The sequence below is a fragment of the Pempheris klunzingeri genome, chromosome 18 (genome assembly GCF_042242105.1).
Source record: "Pempheris klunzingeri isolate RE-2024b chromosome 18, fPemKlu1.hap1, whole genome shotgun sequence".
In the NCBI taxonomy this organism is placed as follows: domain Eukaryota; kingdom Metazoa; phylum Chordata; class Actinopteri; order Acropomatiformes; family Pempheridae; genus Pempheris; species Pempheris klunzingeri.
Window position 1 is genome coordinate 16160834 of NC_092029.1, and position 15564 is coordinate 16176397.

The window sequence follows — 15564 nt, forward strand, 5'->3', positions numbered from 1 at the left end:
AAACTGACGGCACTGTTTCACTTCCAGCATCACTACAACTTACGGGTCATATCATCACCACCACCTCCATCATCATCATCATGGACGGTGTACCGACGCCTTTGCGGTGCTTCAAGGAGTGCCATTCCGCTGAAATGTTCGTGGATGACGGGGTGGAAACGGTGACTTCAGTGGAGCAGGTGAGCGGAGATTAGCTTCGTTAGGGTGCTAATGCTAATGCTAATGCTAACGCTGCTGCGGCTGAGCGGCAGCTCTCCGCGCTGGATGGAGGCGCGTCTTGGGCAAAGTGTGACAGAGATTTAACTAGCACACAATTCATTTTTCTACCCGTAAATCGCCCCATATCTTGGAAGAGTGATCGCGCAATATTAGCTCTCTAAATTAGCTAACTCGAGCCCCCAGGTTGCTACCATTGTACCTTAAAGAGATTAACGTTAAGCAACGTTTTAAATTAACTTAACTGCTTGCTAAGTAACTTAAAAAGTTAAGCCGGGGTACGACGCAGCCCATGTGGATTTAGCTCAAGACCAGCGACGCGACTCCAGTGAAAACCTCCACATTAATATGGACATATTATGGTGTTGACTCATCCAGGGCTGCAGGAACTCATTACAAGAGCAGTGACACCCTTTTCTTATTGTTGTTGGCCCTCTGAAGCCTTTGGCCTAAACTGATCACGAGCTGATCACAGATATAATGAAATCGGCATTCAAGGTCTAATTGTTATGTTGTTTTGTTCTTCATAGGGGCCACTGCATGCTCGTCCACCCTGGCGTGTTTAAAACACTCACTGGGGTCGGATCAGCAGCTCATGTGCTGTCTGCCTCCTCTGTGCTGATAAGCAACAAGAAACTGCAGCACAGACCTGCCAATAGTGAAGTGTGAGGGAGTCATTGTGTAGTCTGTCCAACAGAGATCACTGACAAGTTTAATTTATCTAACTGTAAAAAGTAGTGCTCAGGGCACCTCTCACCGCTCACAGTTTATTTGTGGTAAACCAATGCTTCTTTCATTTTTTCATCAAGTGTTATTTCTCCCGTCACAAATTGGCTCACTAATTCAAAATCATGGCCTCCAAAAATGGGAAGAGTCGTGTCAAAATCTAACGTTTCCGGTTCATATTTGTCTTATTAGAATAAGAAAAGTATTTTAAACTATAACTAGTCTGCATATGTTTCCTAAATGACCTACAGGGGATTATTAGTGGAAATAAGAGCAATTTACAATGTGTGCAAGGCTGCTGCTGTGCTTTTCACTGGTGAAAGGCTGATTTTGTTACTGGTCTTCTTTAGCTCACAGTCACCACCATAATGTTTATACTAATGTTTTATTCCTGCCTCTTCTGTCTAACTAGAAAAAAGTGGAACACAGCATTGAAGAAGTCATCAGTGTTTACAAGCAGATCCACAGCTTACCGCAGTGAGTATCAAGAATGTCGACGTAGAAATTTGAGAGTTTGGAGTATGTTTGCCTTTTGTTTCCCATCGATCACGTTGTCCTTTACACGAAGCACTTAAATTCATGTTTCTTACTGTTACAAACGTTCAAGCTTGAAAAGTGCCCAACCTACATGATCATAGTCAAAGAAACAGGCTTTTTTTTAAAATCACATTCCTGTTGAAGTACTGTTCCATTTGGTCTGAATTGTTTTCACATCTGTGGTTGCGATGATGTTACACACTGCTTAGTGCTGACCACCGTACAACCAACATCGGACGAGAAAATCTCCTCCTTCAGAATTATTCTGCCCCACAGACGTTACTCTGAATCCCCCATCTGTATTGTTTTATCCGAAATATTTAGCAAAAATGTTGCTTTAAATTGATTTAAATACTTTTTCTAGTTGATTGATAGTGTTATAATAGTGCAGTGCTAAATCGTGCTTGCTTATGTGTAGAGGGCTGAAAATGATGTAGCTTTGCTTTTGCTTTTGCCTCAGACATTAGCAGAATACTTGTGTGAAATCAGGCCATTGAATTGGTGTGATTGCGACTCGGTATATCATAAAAGCCTTCATGCAGTATATAAAACCGGAGTCTAGAAAAACACGCATTGTGAAGCCCAGGGTAACAAATTGGTCAGATAATGTGTGGCCGAAGCGGCGATAATCATCTATTCATAGGACTTTCATAATGTTGAATACATTTACTGGCATTATGAGACATTTCCAAGAACAGTGCTAATTGGCCGTGGCTGCTTTTGATCACAAACACCTGCTTTCAGCCAATAGAGATGGCTGCACGCCGGTGATGTGCGATGGCTGTTATCTAAATGGCGTGTTGATCAGCCCACACACTTTGCTCCCGCTATCAGCTGTCATCAGTTCTCTCTTAATGGTGTGACTCATTTCATTTCTATGACAACTGCATGGGCTCGAATGTCAGCGGCGCTGCAGCCGATGGGGAAATGTATTTGGCACTACAAGAAAATAAATGATGTTCATCAGTGGAGTTCGTGGAGTCACTGGCGATCATCTATTTTCTGTTTGGCCTGGACTGTCGGTTCAACACATGGGAGGCAACGCTAGTTTTCACACGAAAGGAAGTTATCCGGGCTTTATTTTCCCACCATCGTTTTAACAGTTTAATCAGAAATTATATTTTGCCACCCACATCAGCCACATTAAATGGATTTTTTTATTAGAATCTTGCATAAACAACTAAAGGTGCAAGCCAGGTTAAGTTTTGCTGGTTTTACACGTCTTAATTCAACTTTTTCCTCTTTGTTTGGCTGTGATAAGTAGACAAAAGTAATAAACGAAAAGCTCTTTTTGTTGCCGTTTTATTGAAGTCCTTCAGGGTGCTAGTGGCTGGGAACTGAGATGATCCACACAGAATTCACAGATTTTCCTTTAATAACCCCCCTAAGAAAAGGAGAAACCAATAAAAGCTTCTTTCATTTTTTGTATTTATGCATCAGGTTGAGATTTGTTGTCTGTAAATTCTGTCTCCTTGCAAGAGGACTTCTTCACGCTGCCACAACTATAATTTTCACCTAAGAGCCCTCCGTTTTTTGTGTAATGTAACTTTCTTATCGTGCTAAAAACAGCTGCTGTGGAATTTCAACTTCTCCCCGGGGTTGTTAAAAGCCCCAAATCACCAGAAACCCCACTGAGGACGTGACCTTGCTGTTATCAGCGGGAGCTGCATCCCTGTGCGCCGCACACTGAAGTCACAAAAATGGAAGTTACATAATCGGCCAAATGTGCCACTAAAACGAACATGAGATGAAACAAAAACAATGATTTTTAAAGCTGATGTCTCTGGAAAGCCAACACTTAGATTTTTAATAAAAGTGGGGATAGAGCACTGTTTTTTATATTAACTCTCAAACATCACTGTTTAGACTTTGTTTTCTTTTTCAGATGTTCTGCTCAATTTGCGGCTGAGATTCGAGGTTTAATCGACTTGTTGTCTGTAGCCAGGTCTGCCCTCGACCTTTAAACAGCCCAACTGACGCCAAGTCTGATGAGCCAAACTGTGGTGGGCAGACTGGCTTGTAGCTGCTTAGCATTAGTCCTGATCTCCCCTCTGATTGTTTTGTCGTCGTGTCGCTGACTTGCTGCTGCAAAACGTCGGGCAGCGATCCGTGACTAACCCTGTGTAGGTAGAGTGTAATTACAATCGTCGTAGTGAACGCTGCATGAAAAGGGCAGGCGGTGAATATGACTAGGTGGGTGGTGAGAAAATGGGGAGGGGGGGGGGCAGTGTCAGCTGTCTTTGACTCACTGACACACATACTGCCATGCACGTGTGTGTGTGTGTGTGTGTGTGCTGGGAGGTAGATGCAGATTAAAGATGCTCTGTGGTTCCTGTGGAGCACTCTGACATTAAAACGTTGGAAGCGGTGTGCGCCGCTGTAACTCCCCCATGGAGATCAATTAAGTATTATCTCCTTTTAATTGAATGTTTCTTTTTATAGGCACAAGAGCCCATTTCGGAGTGTAGTTTTAAAATCAGTGTTTTATTTCTCAGAAATATTAACAGATGCAATCCTGGATGTTCGTCATTTAAATGGAAAATAAAAACGAAAGTAAAAAGCCATATCTGACATTTTTTCGTCACACAACTTGTGGTTGCACGCGGTGTTCAAAACAGCGAAAACAAGTGAACCACGCGGCCAAGAATAGCATTCCTACAAAGGGAGTGGACTGAGCCTCCTTCTTTGAACCTTTCCTCAGATGTCTGTGTTTGTGTCAGATTCAAGCTGCTGCCTTGTTGTGACTGATCCCCCTGTCTGCTCTGTGTTCGTCTTCAGGCCAACCTTGTTGCGAGAACAACACTACCAATATCTCAAGAAGGGCTTACGTCACTTATCAGACGCCTATGAGGTACGGTATCACGCTTCCGCCAAGCAGAGAACATGTGTCGAAGCAGTATCTGTCGCGCTGTTTGTTAAACCTCAAACAGCACAGCCGAGCGCTGATGTTCACTCAGAGGTTGCACGAGTTCAGTGTGTCAGTAATAACTGGTGGGTGGCTGAGGGACGGTAACGCCGACCGCCCCCGGATGTGCGTCTGCTCTGCTCTCTCTGAATAGAAACACCACTGTGTTCACTTTGCAAGTAAAATGCGCTTTTCTGCCGGCGGGAAGGTCACCTCACTACTGGTGTGGTGACGGTTCTCGACTGCGGCCAGAAAAGAAAGAGAGGCAGTCGTTGTCCGGCCGGCCTCCAGCTCAGAGCTCCACTGATCTGACTTCACATCTGGTTGTTTCAGCTGAGTCATGATATTATGTCATGACATCGGCACAGAAGACTTCACATCACTGTATTGTTTTTTGTTGTCTTGTCTCTGACCGACCGATCTCGTTTATTGCTATAATTTGTCATCTGATGCCCGCGTGTGTGTGTGTGTGTGTGTGTACATACGTGTGTGTGTGTGTGTGTGTGGCCGTCTGTCTGTCTGTTTGTGCGGATAGTGTCTGGATGCTAGCAGACCCTGGCTTTGCTTCTGGATTCTTCACAGTCTGGAGTTGCTGGAGGAGCCCATTCCTGGTGCTGTCGCCTCAGAGTGAGTCACACACTCACACACACACTCACACCTTGAATGCTACAAAGGGGTAAAAATGCAGCTAAATAAAGCAGGAAAATTCAAGCACATCTTAACACACATCTGGTTTTGTCTCGGGGCTCTAGATCATGCCACTGCTCCTGGCGGAATTATTTCAAATTCATTTATTAATTAATTAATTGCATTAAATTGTTTTACATATATATTGACAAGTAACATAATACAAAGCTGGACCCACGTGGACTTATGTATTTTCATTTGATTTATTTATCTACGAAAACACACCAGAACTAACATGCTGAACAGATAGCAGTGGTCCCAGGTCTTTAAAAGACTGTCACAAAATATGTAAAATATAATTCAACACTAAGATCATAAAACCAAAGTACTCTGACCTGACTGCTGAAAGTCCCTGTTATTTTTGGCTCTTCCACACCACCAGCATGGAAAAACAGAGCTTCTGGCTACATCAGTGACTCGAGGCACTGCACTGTACATGAGCACACTCTGCCACTGGTGTTGCATCCAAAAACACCATCGCAGTGGTAACTGCAGAAAACTACAGAACCTAACTTCTATTCCAGGCTAAAACAAAAAAAAAATAAATTAAATGTGGCTTTAAAAATGCAACTCCAGTTTTTCATAATCATCCAACCAGGAGAAACCATCATGGCTGCCGTGGGTGTGGTGCTGATGTAAGAAGCAGTGATTTTTAAGGTTTCTCCTGGATTCATTCACACACGTTAGCGCAGCTGTAACTTTTTAAAACGGTGCTGGTGTTACTGTCATCAATAAGTCATCTGATAAAGTTGCTGCCACTCCAAAGTAACACTGCAAACGCAGTGGCAAGCAGCGCCACCAGGCCGCCAGCCCACACTCTCATTATTACTGTCAGGGGTGCCAACACACCGGCTGGCACTGCCCTGCGCCAACGTGACGCCCTCGTGCTCGCGCAGGCACAATTCAGGAATTTTTAACAATGCACCCTACAGCAGATTGCTTTCTCTGTCCCATGAAACGCGCACTGTTCTCAGGTCAGCTTTGGCACCGGACCGGTTGGCCAAAGTTAACGTAGGTTTTCCCTTCCAGCTCAGTTGGCGCAAGGCACGCTCGCAGCTTTGTGATTCCTCTCCATGGCGGAGGATGAAGAGGACTTTTATGAGGAAAGCAGCTTCGTGCGCAGAGCAGAGGCTGGAAAGAGAGGAAACTGTGGCTGCGGCCGTCTGTGCTCGGTGCCACACGAGCTAGAGGGAACTGAGCCCGTGGTGCTCGTGTTACAGTCTGCTGAGGCGCAGAATTCTAGCTCTGATGATGCAGAGGAGTGAAACTGTGTGTGTGTGTGTGTGTGTGTGTGTGTGTGTAATCTGCAAGGAAAATTGCCTGTCCAAGTAAGGTTATTAGAAGAAGAGCGCTTGCATTTGTTTTGCAAGCTTAAAACAGAGCTTTGTTGTGCGTGTGTGTGTCTTTTTGACCATCAAACGTCTTTATACATAGTTAGACACATTCACACTGAAATCTGTCCTCTGCTGGAAAGCAAGCAGCTCCACTGGGGGTTAATGAAGGAGAGGAGAAGATCAAACAAGCCACAACCGATTTCGTCCTCTATTAAAGCTGGTCCCGAAATGATGGACTCGATAATGTTTAGCAGGCATCTTTCAGTATGAAAATAACTTTTATTTTATTGGTGTTTCCTTACTTAGCCACCTTCATTAAACTTGTTTCATTTACCACTCTCCTGCATTATATCATTTTTTCTCAATGATATCAGTGTGTTCTGATAATAATAATAAAAAAAAAAAGCACATCCTCGTGCCTTTATACCGCTGTTTTTAATGCTTTCATCTTGAACCCGTGAATCTCCACCGGGTACGGTTACATAATCGAAGCAGGTGCAGTAAGCAAACGTGCGAGAAACACTCAAACACCCTCTTTTTGTTATCTGATATTTTAGTGTCAGCGTTGTAACATCCGGCTACAAGTGCAATGAAACCCTTTCTGGTCGTCTCTTCTCCCTCCAGCGTGTGTCAGTTTCTGGCTCGCTGTCAGAGCCCAACGGGGGGGTTTGCCGGGGGACCAGGACAGCACGCCCACCTCGCACCCACCTACGCCGCCGTCAACGCCCTCTGCATCGTCGGCACGGAGGAGGCCTATAATGTCATAGACAGGTACGGTCGCACAAGAACACAGCTCCCACACTGGTGTATCTGATGGGCGCACAGTTTACTGACACGATAAAGTCTTTCAGTCTTTGGAACAACCCAAACAGCTCAGCAGCTTTGATGAAGAGCACGCTTTTAGTTGTCAGCGACACTTTGGAGTCAAGAGTTGTTGTTTTTTTTTGTTTTTTTTGACATCCAAGGACTCACAGAAGAAATCTCAGATGCCAAGACCAGCGACCTGTCGTGGTGACTTATCAGTGTTTTTATACTCCGATTATAAGATGACAAAAACCGTCTTTTTTTTCATTCATGTTCCATCAGTTTGGTGACGCGGGTATGAAGCTTTTAATCAGCAGCTTATATAATGATGTTAGAAATTCATTTCATGTTTGAAAGTCATTTGGAATTAATTGCCTTTTAAATCCCTTTCAGTGTAATTGAAGAGCTACACTACAATAACTGTGACATTATTACAGCTGCAGGAGAACTTTACAGGCACGTGTTATTTAAGCAGTAGCAAATTAGAAGAGGAGGCATCTACACAACTTTTCCCTCCTCATTCTCTGGATTTATATCTGCAGAACTGACAGGGTGAGGCCATTAATGTCTGCACTGCTGATTCATTAGGGCTTTATTAAATTCGCTTAGTACGTACTGACTGATGACCCACCCCCCCCCCACCCTTCCTCCCACATTATCTCCCTCTCCCCTCCTCTTCTTTCTTATCCTCCTCCCTCTCTCTCTCTCTCTCTCTCTCTCCAGGGAGAAGCTGTTAGACTTCCTGTGGTCGGTGAAGCAGCCAGATGGCTCATTTGTGATGCACGTCGGAGGGGAGGTGGACGTCAGGTGAGCGCCCGGCCAGAGGACAATGCCGCCGCCCCCCCCCCTCCTCCTCCAGCCTCTGTTCTCTTTCCCCTTTTCGTCGTTCCTTCTCCCAGTTTAGCTTTCACTTCATCCATACGCCGCCAAAACGAAAAGCGTTGTGGTCACAATTTTTTAAAGAAAAGCCTGTTTGGCATACACAGCGTTTGCCGTGTGACCGTCAACACATCTACATTTAGCACATTTAGTCTTTTCACCAAACCAGTAGGACATTTTTAAAAATTCTGTCTCCCATTTTATCTCACTTTCCTTTGTATTTTTTATGCTCTGTTATTCCCCTTCGGTGCTGATAGAAAAGAGGAGAAATACTCACATCACTGTTGCGTAAGAGTGGATTTATGTTATTTGAGTTACTGTGTGTGTGTGTGGGGGGGGAGTGTGTGTGTGTGTGTTGTGTTCTCTCTCTGCTATGTGGAGCTGTGGGGTTTTAATAAGCTGCTTTGAGGTATCATCCTCTGTTTCAACAAAGAACCTCAAAAGTCAAAGTTACTTTTTCACTCTCCGAGGAGGCTGTTATCTGTTGCCAATTAATGTTCTGCTGTCGTTCTGTATTATTTAAACCCTCTTCCTCTCAGGCGGGTTCGTCTGTCTGTCGAAGGCCCGTGAAACCACGTATCTCCAAAATGTCACATTCTCACTGAGTCAAGAAAAAGCCGCTTTGCTTTAATTTTCTGAGAGCCCAATTGATTTTTAAGGGCTTTTATTTGCATAAGAAGCAGAGGGATTTGCACAAACCCACTTTTCATTTAAGGATAAGTCTGGTGAGATTCAATATTTTGCTTCCTGTCAACAACAAATCCTGTGTTAAAGATCAAAACCAACAATCTGACTGAAGCCTGATGCTTCAGCTTATTCCTCTGCTTAATAGGCCTGTATTGTCCAGAAACACGTGTTTCTTTCGTTATCATGAACAAAGCAGCTATGGTTTCTTTCGAGTCAGACACACATACACCCCCCCCCTTGCCGCTGTCAACACTCACAAGAGCACTAAATGTGTATTAATCCACAACTAAAAATAGTGCCCAACAAACATCCTATAAGCCAATTATTAATTTGTCCAACTAACAAGTCTGATATTTAGAGAAGACACTACGTCAGGCTTTGGCCACTTAGACAGTACCTGCTGGTGGGATGAATTCACTAATTTCCAGTCTAATAACAAACCAATAAGTCCGTACCAGTCTCGCCTGTGAAGTTATTCATTCTGAACAGGTTTCTTGACAGCACTGGAATGCGCACAGATGATTATACAGTTTGCCAAGCTAGCACCAAAAAAAATGGATGTTTATATTTAGTCTGCTGGCAGTCTAAAAATACGGTGCTCTGGAAGATGGTGTGTAAGTGTAGGAAGAGCAGGCTTCCTGCTCACCCACGTCCGTGTTTTTTCCTCTTGCAGGAGCGCATATTGTGCAGCTTCTGTAGCCTCGCTCACAAACATCCTCTCACCTAAACTGTTTGAGGACACGGCCAGCTGGATCCTCAGGTACAGCCCACAACACGGCCGCCCGTTACTGGTTGCACCGTTTCGTGCCTCCGTTTCTCCATTTATTTATTTATTTTCCTCCCGTCTCTCCAGGTGTCAGAACTGGGAGGGCGGGCTAAGCGGAGTGCCGGGTTTGGAGGCCCACGGCGGCTACACGTTCTGTGGCACGGCTGCCCTCGTCATCCTGGGCAAAGAGCATATGCTGGATCTCAAAGCTTTGTTGGTGAGAAACTCCCATTGACTGACTGACAGTTTCACAATCACACACACACTGTATTTCTTGGTCATTCCGGGGGGGAAAAAAAAGGAAAGTATTCAAATTGCCTAAAGCTCAGAGTAAAGACGCTGCCAGTAACAGTCACAACAGAGCCTTTGTGCTGAAGCTGTGTCTCTTCTATAGGCTGTGATAGAATAAAATGTTAAAGGATGCTGGAGACCCATCATGTAATGAAACATCAGATGGGTTACTCAACTTATTTTACTATTTCCTATTTTTCCTGCAGTGTCGGTGAATGTGTATTCAGTAACATTGTCTGTCTCACAGAGTGATTTAGAGACATAGCTGTGGCTGTTTATGTCGCCACCGGGCTCTTGTTGGCGTATCGGAGGACAAAGTCTCCATCAGTTTTCATACAGTTGCCGCGTTGCCACCGCTGGGATGCTCTGCTGACCCCGTAGGGAAAGTCTCTTGTCATTTGCCTGCTTCCAGAGAAGTAAGAGGTCAGAGCGGCGGCCCCGGAGCTTTAGCTTTAGAGTCGCGCTCTGGGACTCTGCAGCAGGGCAGATGCTTAATGACACGGAGCTTAAGGTCAGCCGGAAAGGAAAAAGAGATGGTGTGTCACCAGCGGGCCAGCCTGCAGCATTTATTTTACATCTCGTATTGAAAGGAGAAACACAGCTGGTGCAGCGTGGTTTCTTTCAGCAGTGTTTCATCTTCCAGGAAAGAAGAAATACCACCATTTCAAAATATCAAGGATGCTAAAATGATCCACCAGCAACTGCCATCATATTGTCTCCGCCACACAGCATACATTCAAACCCTGTGTGGTGATAAAGTACAATTTGCATGTTTCTGATCAAACAGCCTTTCTCCCACATGCCAGTAGGCCGGTGGCACGTCCCACCTTCTGTAAACAATGTCACGGCTCTGTAGTGAAAGCCGCCCAGCCAAAGACACAGGTTAAGTAGCCGTGTGACCACCTGCTCCCTGGAAGCCCTCCGCAAATACGGATTGTCGGCTGAGTGGTTTAACCCGAGTGTCGTCGTAGAGGAGGAGGAGGAGGAGGAGGAGGAGGAGGAGGAGGTGGCAGCCTGGCCAGAGGTGGTTTTTTTTGGTGGTTCAGGAAAGGCTGTAAGTTGACACCACGGCGATAATATCTACAGCAGTGTGACTCACCTGCTGTTAAACATCACTAGTCCACAACAGGCGTGATAACACGTCCGAGCAGCTGACGCACAGAGCTCTGTAATGTTTTATTTAATTTACACAAAAACTGACACTATCATTTTGTAAGTCAGATGCCTTTGGGTTTTGGACATTAAACATTTGAAGATGTTACTTTATGCTACTTTGGCCTTTTGAGGGGCATTTTTTTTACCTCAAATTACAGACCAAATGTTCAGCCCTAATCTCCAAAACAAGTAAATGTTGCTGTAAGGAGCCGTAGTATTCAGATCTGTCTGAAGAATCTAGTCTGAGGTTTACAGCAGTAATCTGACAATGGATGAATCAAGTTTCTGAGATCCCAGGTTTGTTTGGTTTTTTTCTTTTCTTTTTTTTTTTTTTTAACCATTTTGTTCCCTTGTAATTCTGTGGTAGAGGAGTGCATGCTAACAAAAAATGGCTTTTATAAAGTTGTCCTTTATGGAGCGAAGTAGGATGAGTCACGCTGCATAAAGCAGCTTCAGCTCTGAGAGAATGAATTCATCATGAACATGGAGCAAAGATCCGTTTTGATGGTAGCTCTCAGATTGATGTGGCCTCGTTGTGTTTTTATTGATTTTGTCAGTATTACTAAAGACATGTTTATCAATATCAGGTGCTGCATTTCAGTGTGAGAAGTGTCCCTGGTTTGGCAGAGGACAATATCGCATATAGAGAGAAAGGGAAGCGGCATAATTCCCACAGTGCACCAGGCCAGTGAATGATCCGCCTGTCTGTTCTAATCTAATAAAGACTGCGCTAAACTCAGCAGCGGCGTACATGAAGCTTTCATGGCGGTGATTGCTGTTCAAGGACCTCTGTTCATGTCAAAGTCTTTCTCAAATTTCCCTGTGACCTCATGAGGGAAAAGTATTCAAACTTGCCCTTGAACATGAGAGTATTTGCATGTCACAGGTAAATAGCTGCTCCCAGTGAGTCTTTCTCTCTTTAGTGGCTGAGACGAATCCCTGAACCCACGTTAACAAGCTAAAACTTGTCCCGTCCCCCCCCTCAGACAGACGAGACCCCAGCTGCTATTAACCCCAGTATTCCATCATTACTCAATCCGAGCCGAGCAGACTGGACGTGCACCAATTAGAGGTTTCCATAGCAACAATACTGCAAATTCCTTCCCATGTCTGAGAATATTAGGACACCGCTTTCCATCATCCCTTCTTCTTTGCCTCTACCTCTGCTCCTGTGTGACCCTGTGGGGTTTCAGCTTTGGTTAAACAAAAGAAAAAAAGGGGGGAGCGTGTCTGTCGCTGGCAGCGTTCAGAGAAGGTGTGATTACACTCAAAGTGACTTAGAGGTCAGTGTTAAACATCCTCGGAGTTTCCAGGGGAATCACTGTTGTTAGAAGACGTGTTTTTAACGCCTGTGTGCTCCTCAGAGGTGGGTGGTCAGCAGGCAGATGCGATTCGAAGGAGGCTTTCAGGGCCGCTGTAATAAACTGGTGGACGGCTGCTACTCTTTCTGGCAGGCTGGACTCCTGCCTCTCCTCCACAGAGCCTTATTCAAACAAGGTACTGTATCTTTGGTTGTATCCCTGAGTTAAGGCATCCTGTGTCACTGACAAAGTGTGATTTTGCTCACAATAAACCAAGAATTCATAACTGCAGGATACACATAGTCAGCATTGAAGCCTCACAACAAGGAGAAATCGGCCTTTCAGGCTTTTATTGTGGAAATAAGAGTGCTTTTTCCTGTGCTGGCTTATGCTTCCTCCGTACAAGTCAGCCACAGTGAGTGAAAGTAAGTGTGGCAAACACAGACTCTTGATTTTGAGCGTTAACAGTTTTTCACCAAAGAATGTGAAGCATTTTAATGGAGGTCATTTTCCTCCATTAAAGATTCACATGGATATTTTTCTGCTGAGACACACTGATCATCAGACGGTACTATAAACACCGTCTTCTTGTAGGAAGCACCATCGAGTAACTTTTTGAACATGTTTCACTCTTATTCACTCGCTCATCACTCCCTCGCTTTAATTTGATCTTTTGTCGTGCGTTATTTTCATGTTCAAAACAAAAAAGTGAAAGTTTGAAATACGAGTTTTGCGTCTGACTGGACTGTTCGCAGGAGAGTCGGAGCTGAGTCGGCAGCAGTGGATGTTCGAGCAGCAGGCTTTGCAGGAGTACATCCTCCTGTGCTGTCAGAACCCAACAGGAGGCCTTCTGGATAAGCCTGGCAAGTCAGTCCCACACCATCTGGACACACACACACACACACACACACACACACACACACACACACACACACAACTCTCTGCACAGTCATATGTGCTTCACATGGTTTTACTCCTCATTTCTGCGTCACCGTCCCACATTTCTGCCTTCAGATCCAGAGATTTCTACCACACGTGTTACTGCCTGAGCGGCCTCTCCGTAGCGCAGCACTTTGGAAACATGGACCTCCATCATGAGATGATCCTCGGCAGGGAGGAGAACAGACTGGTGAGGCTGCTGCGGGGCTGGGAGGGGGGATACTTTCATTCAGGGATGGATCGTTTGCTATTAGGAACGTGTTTGTTTTTGTAGAGACAAAGAAGACGGCTCACTGGTAACCTCTAAAGAGCTCTCCTGTGCCGTGTCACAACCTTTAACTAGGTCCTTCGGAGGATGAAGGTATCATTGGAAAATATGATTATCGGGTCTTTCGACAATAAATCTACTAAAGATCATCCTCGCATCAAGACCAGAGGACACAGTGAGAAAATAGTGATTATGATTAGTTCAGTTATTCCATAATCTGTCCATGTAACCCCTGGCAACGACAGAAGCACCCCTGGTTGGGAATCACTGGTTTATTACACGCTTAAAAGTTTCAGAGCCGAGCAGACACTGGTTCAGTCTCTTTGGAATCATGTTTATTTTTCTCGTGGACCGGCGTCCAACTCAGATTTGTCACATCTGTTTGATTTTCTTCTTTTATTTTAAGGTTTCCAAAAAAAGATCAGACTCCTCGTAGGGTTATTCTATTTATCACCAAACCATGTAATGTGATCAGTTTTGATGAATTAGTTGTTCTGGGACTAAAGTGAATCTGCAGGTTACTGAAAATAAAAAGAAGAAATTCTAAATTAAATTAACCGAACGCCTATTATTTTTCCATCACGGCGTAAATTTTTTTTTTTATCTGCCATTTTTGCGCACGAATGTAGCTGCATACAACCGTGAAGAGAGCGTGACACTGTTCGTTTTAGCTTTTGAATACAAGGCAGTAGTCATGTTTTCTGTGGTTACATTGTGATGCAAATATGGAAGGAGAAGCACCGACGTCGGGTGGAGGTGAAAAGCCCCACTAGGATGCTGCATGTGGTTTTACTCAAAGATGTCAGTGGCACCGGTGGTGGCCTTGGTTTTATTTTCATGTTTCCTGTCGTATTACTGGCACTTGCAGCTGGTTACAGTAAGTCTGCCTCCTCTGCGTGCATATCAGCTCTTCGATTCTAAAACATGAACCAGCAGCCAACCAGTAACCCAACAGTGGGTTCAAACGCTGCCTCGCAGAGCTTTCATATGTTCTGTGTCATCAGTGAGGTGTTGATTTTACTCTGCAATGGTGAATTTCATTGCATTGCATTGCGTTGTCCCCCGCCACAAAGCAGGGCTGACAAAATATCAAAAGAATAGGATAAAAGAAGTATTTATTAAAGCTCTGTTGAAATGAATTGCATTATATCTTACAGGGGATTTTCTCTCCAGTAATTTTGTCTCTAATGTTTGAGGGATGTTTTGTTCTGGAAGTCTTAAATACTGAGAGGTGTGGCTGCCTGCACGGCCTTTTTACATCCAACTGTGCTCAGTGCAGAAGTGATAAAAGAAATTGATCTTTTCCTTTCTTTAGCAGACCCTTTTCCTTCTGTAGAAATCAATGAAAAGTCTCCATGGACGGTAGAGGCAGTTTACACGGTTCTATAATTGTTAAGACATACAGTAAGAGTAATGCTGGAGCTGTAATTGCACCCAAATCAGTGGAGATAAACTTGTTGGAAAATTGGGCCAATTTGGGCCACAAGTGACCAAGAAAGGGAGCAAACAGAGGCTTAAAATAAAATACAATGGTACCGCAAATGTTTTATTTTCCTCTCGTTCCCTCTGTTAGGCTCCAACCCATCCGGTTTACAACATGTGCCCAGAGAAGGTGGCTCAAGCCCTGCAGCACTTCCACCGGCTGCCCGTCCCCGAGGACAACAGGCAGCCGGGAGCCTCTGCTGACGACACACTGTCGGACCCCGCTGCTGCTGCCACCTCCGGATCAGCCGACCATCAGTCGTAGTCAGCCCTCGGTGGAGGCGTCACCGCGCGCGAACCGGCCAACTCTAGGGACTCAAACCTGCAAACGGTGGTCAGGTCTGACGTAGACGAGCCCAGGATCCGGGCGGATGGTCGGCCCTCGGTAGGAAGGAGGGCTGGAGTTTAGGAGAGGTTTGCCTGGAGAACGGTGGACTGTGGTGTCACGGGGCTTCGCATTCAGCTGAGATTTTTTTGCTTGCAATGCTGATTGTTTTGATTCTCTGAAATAAAAGGGAAACTTTGAGGTTTCAGAATGACAACAAGTTAATAAAACTTTATAGAGCACTTTTCATTACGGTGTTATA

At 44.7% G+C, this 15564-nt stretch overlaps 1 protein-coding gene across 2 annotated transcripts; it reads left to right on the top strand.

Moving 5' to 3' along the window:
* On the top strand, positions 1-15551 carry fntb (farnesyltransferase, CAAX box, subunit beta). Of its 2 annotated transcripts, none has more exons than XR_011585633.1 (12): positions 1-179; positions 1355-1419; positions 4258-4330; positions 4920-5011; positions 7030-7176; positions 7933-8016; positions 9449-9535; positions 9629-9758; positions 12352-12484; positions 13044-13151; positions 13303-13417; positions 15069-15204. XR_011585633.1 is itself a non-coding variant. In XM_070849290.1 (12 exons), exons 1-12 carry the CDS (start codon positions 81-83, stop codon positions 15240-15242), a joined length of 1311 nt encoding a protein of 436 aa, XP_070705391.1. In that variant the 5' UTR covers positions 1-80; the 3' UTR covers positions 15243-15551. The 2 variants fall into 2 exon arrangements, 1 of the variants encoding a protein (XP_070705391.1); XM_070849290.1 differs by having other exon boundaries at positions 13044-13155; positions 15069-15551.
* The last annotated feature ends 13 nt before the right edge of the window (positions 15552-15564 follow it).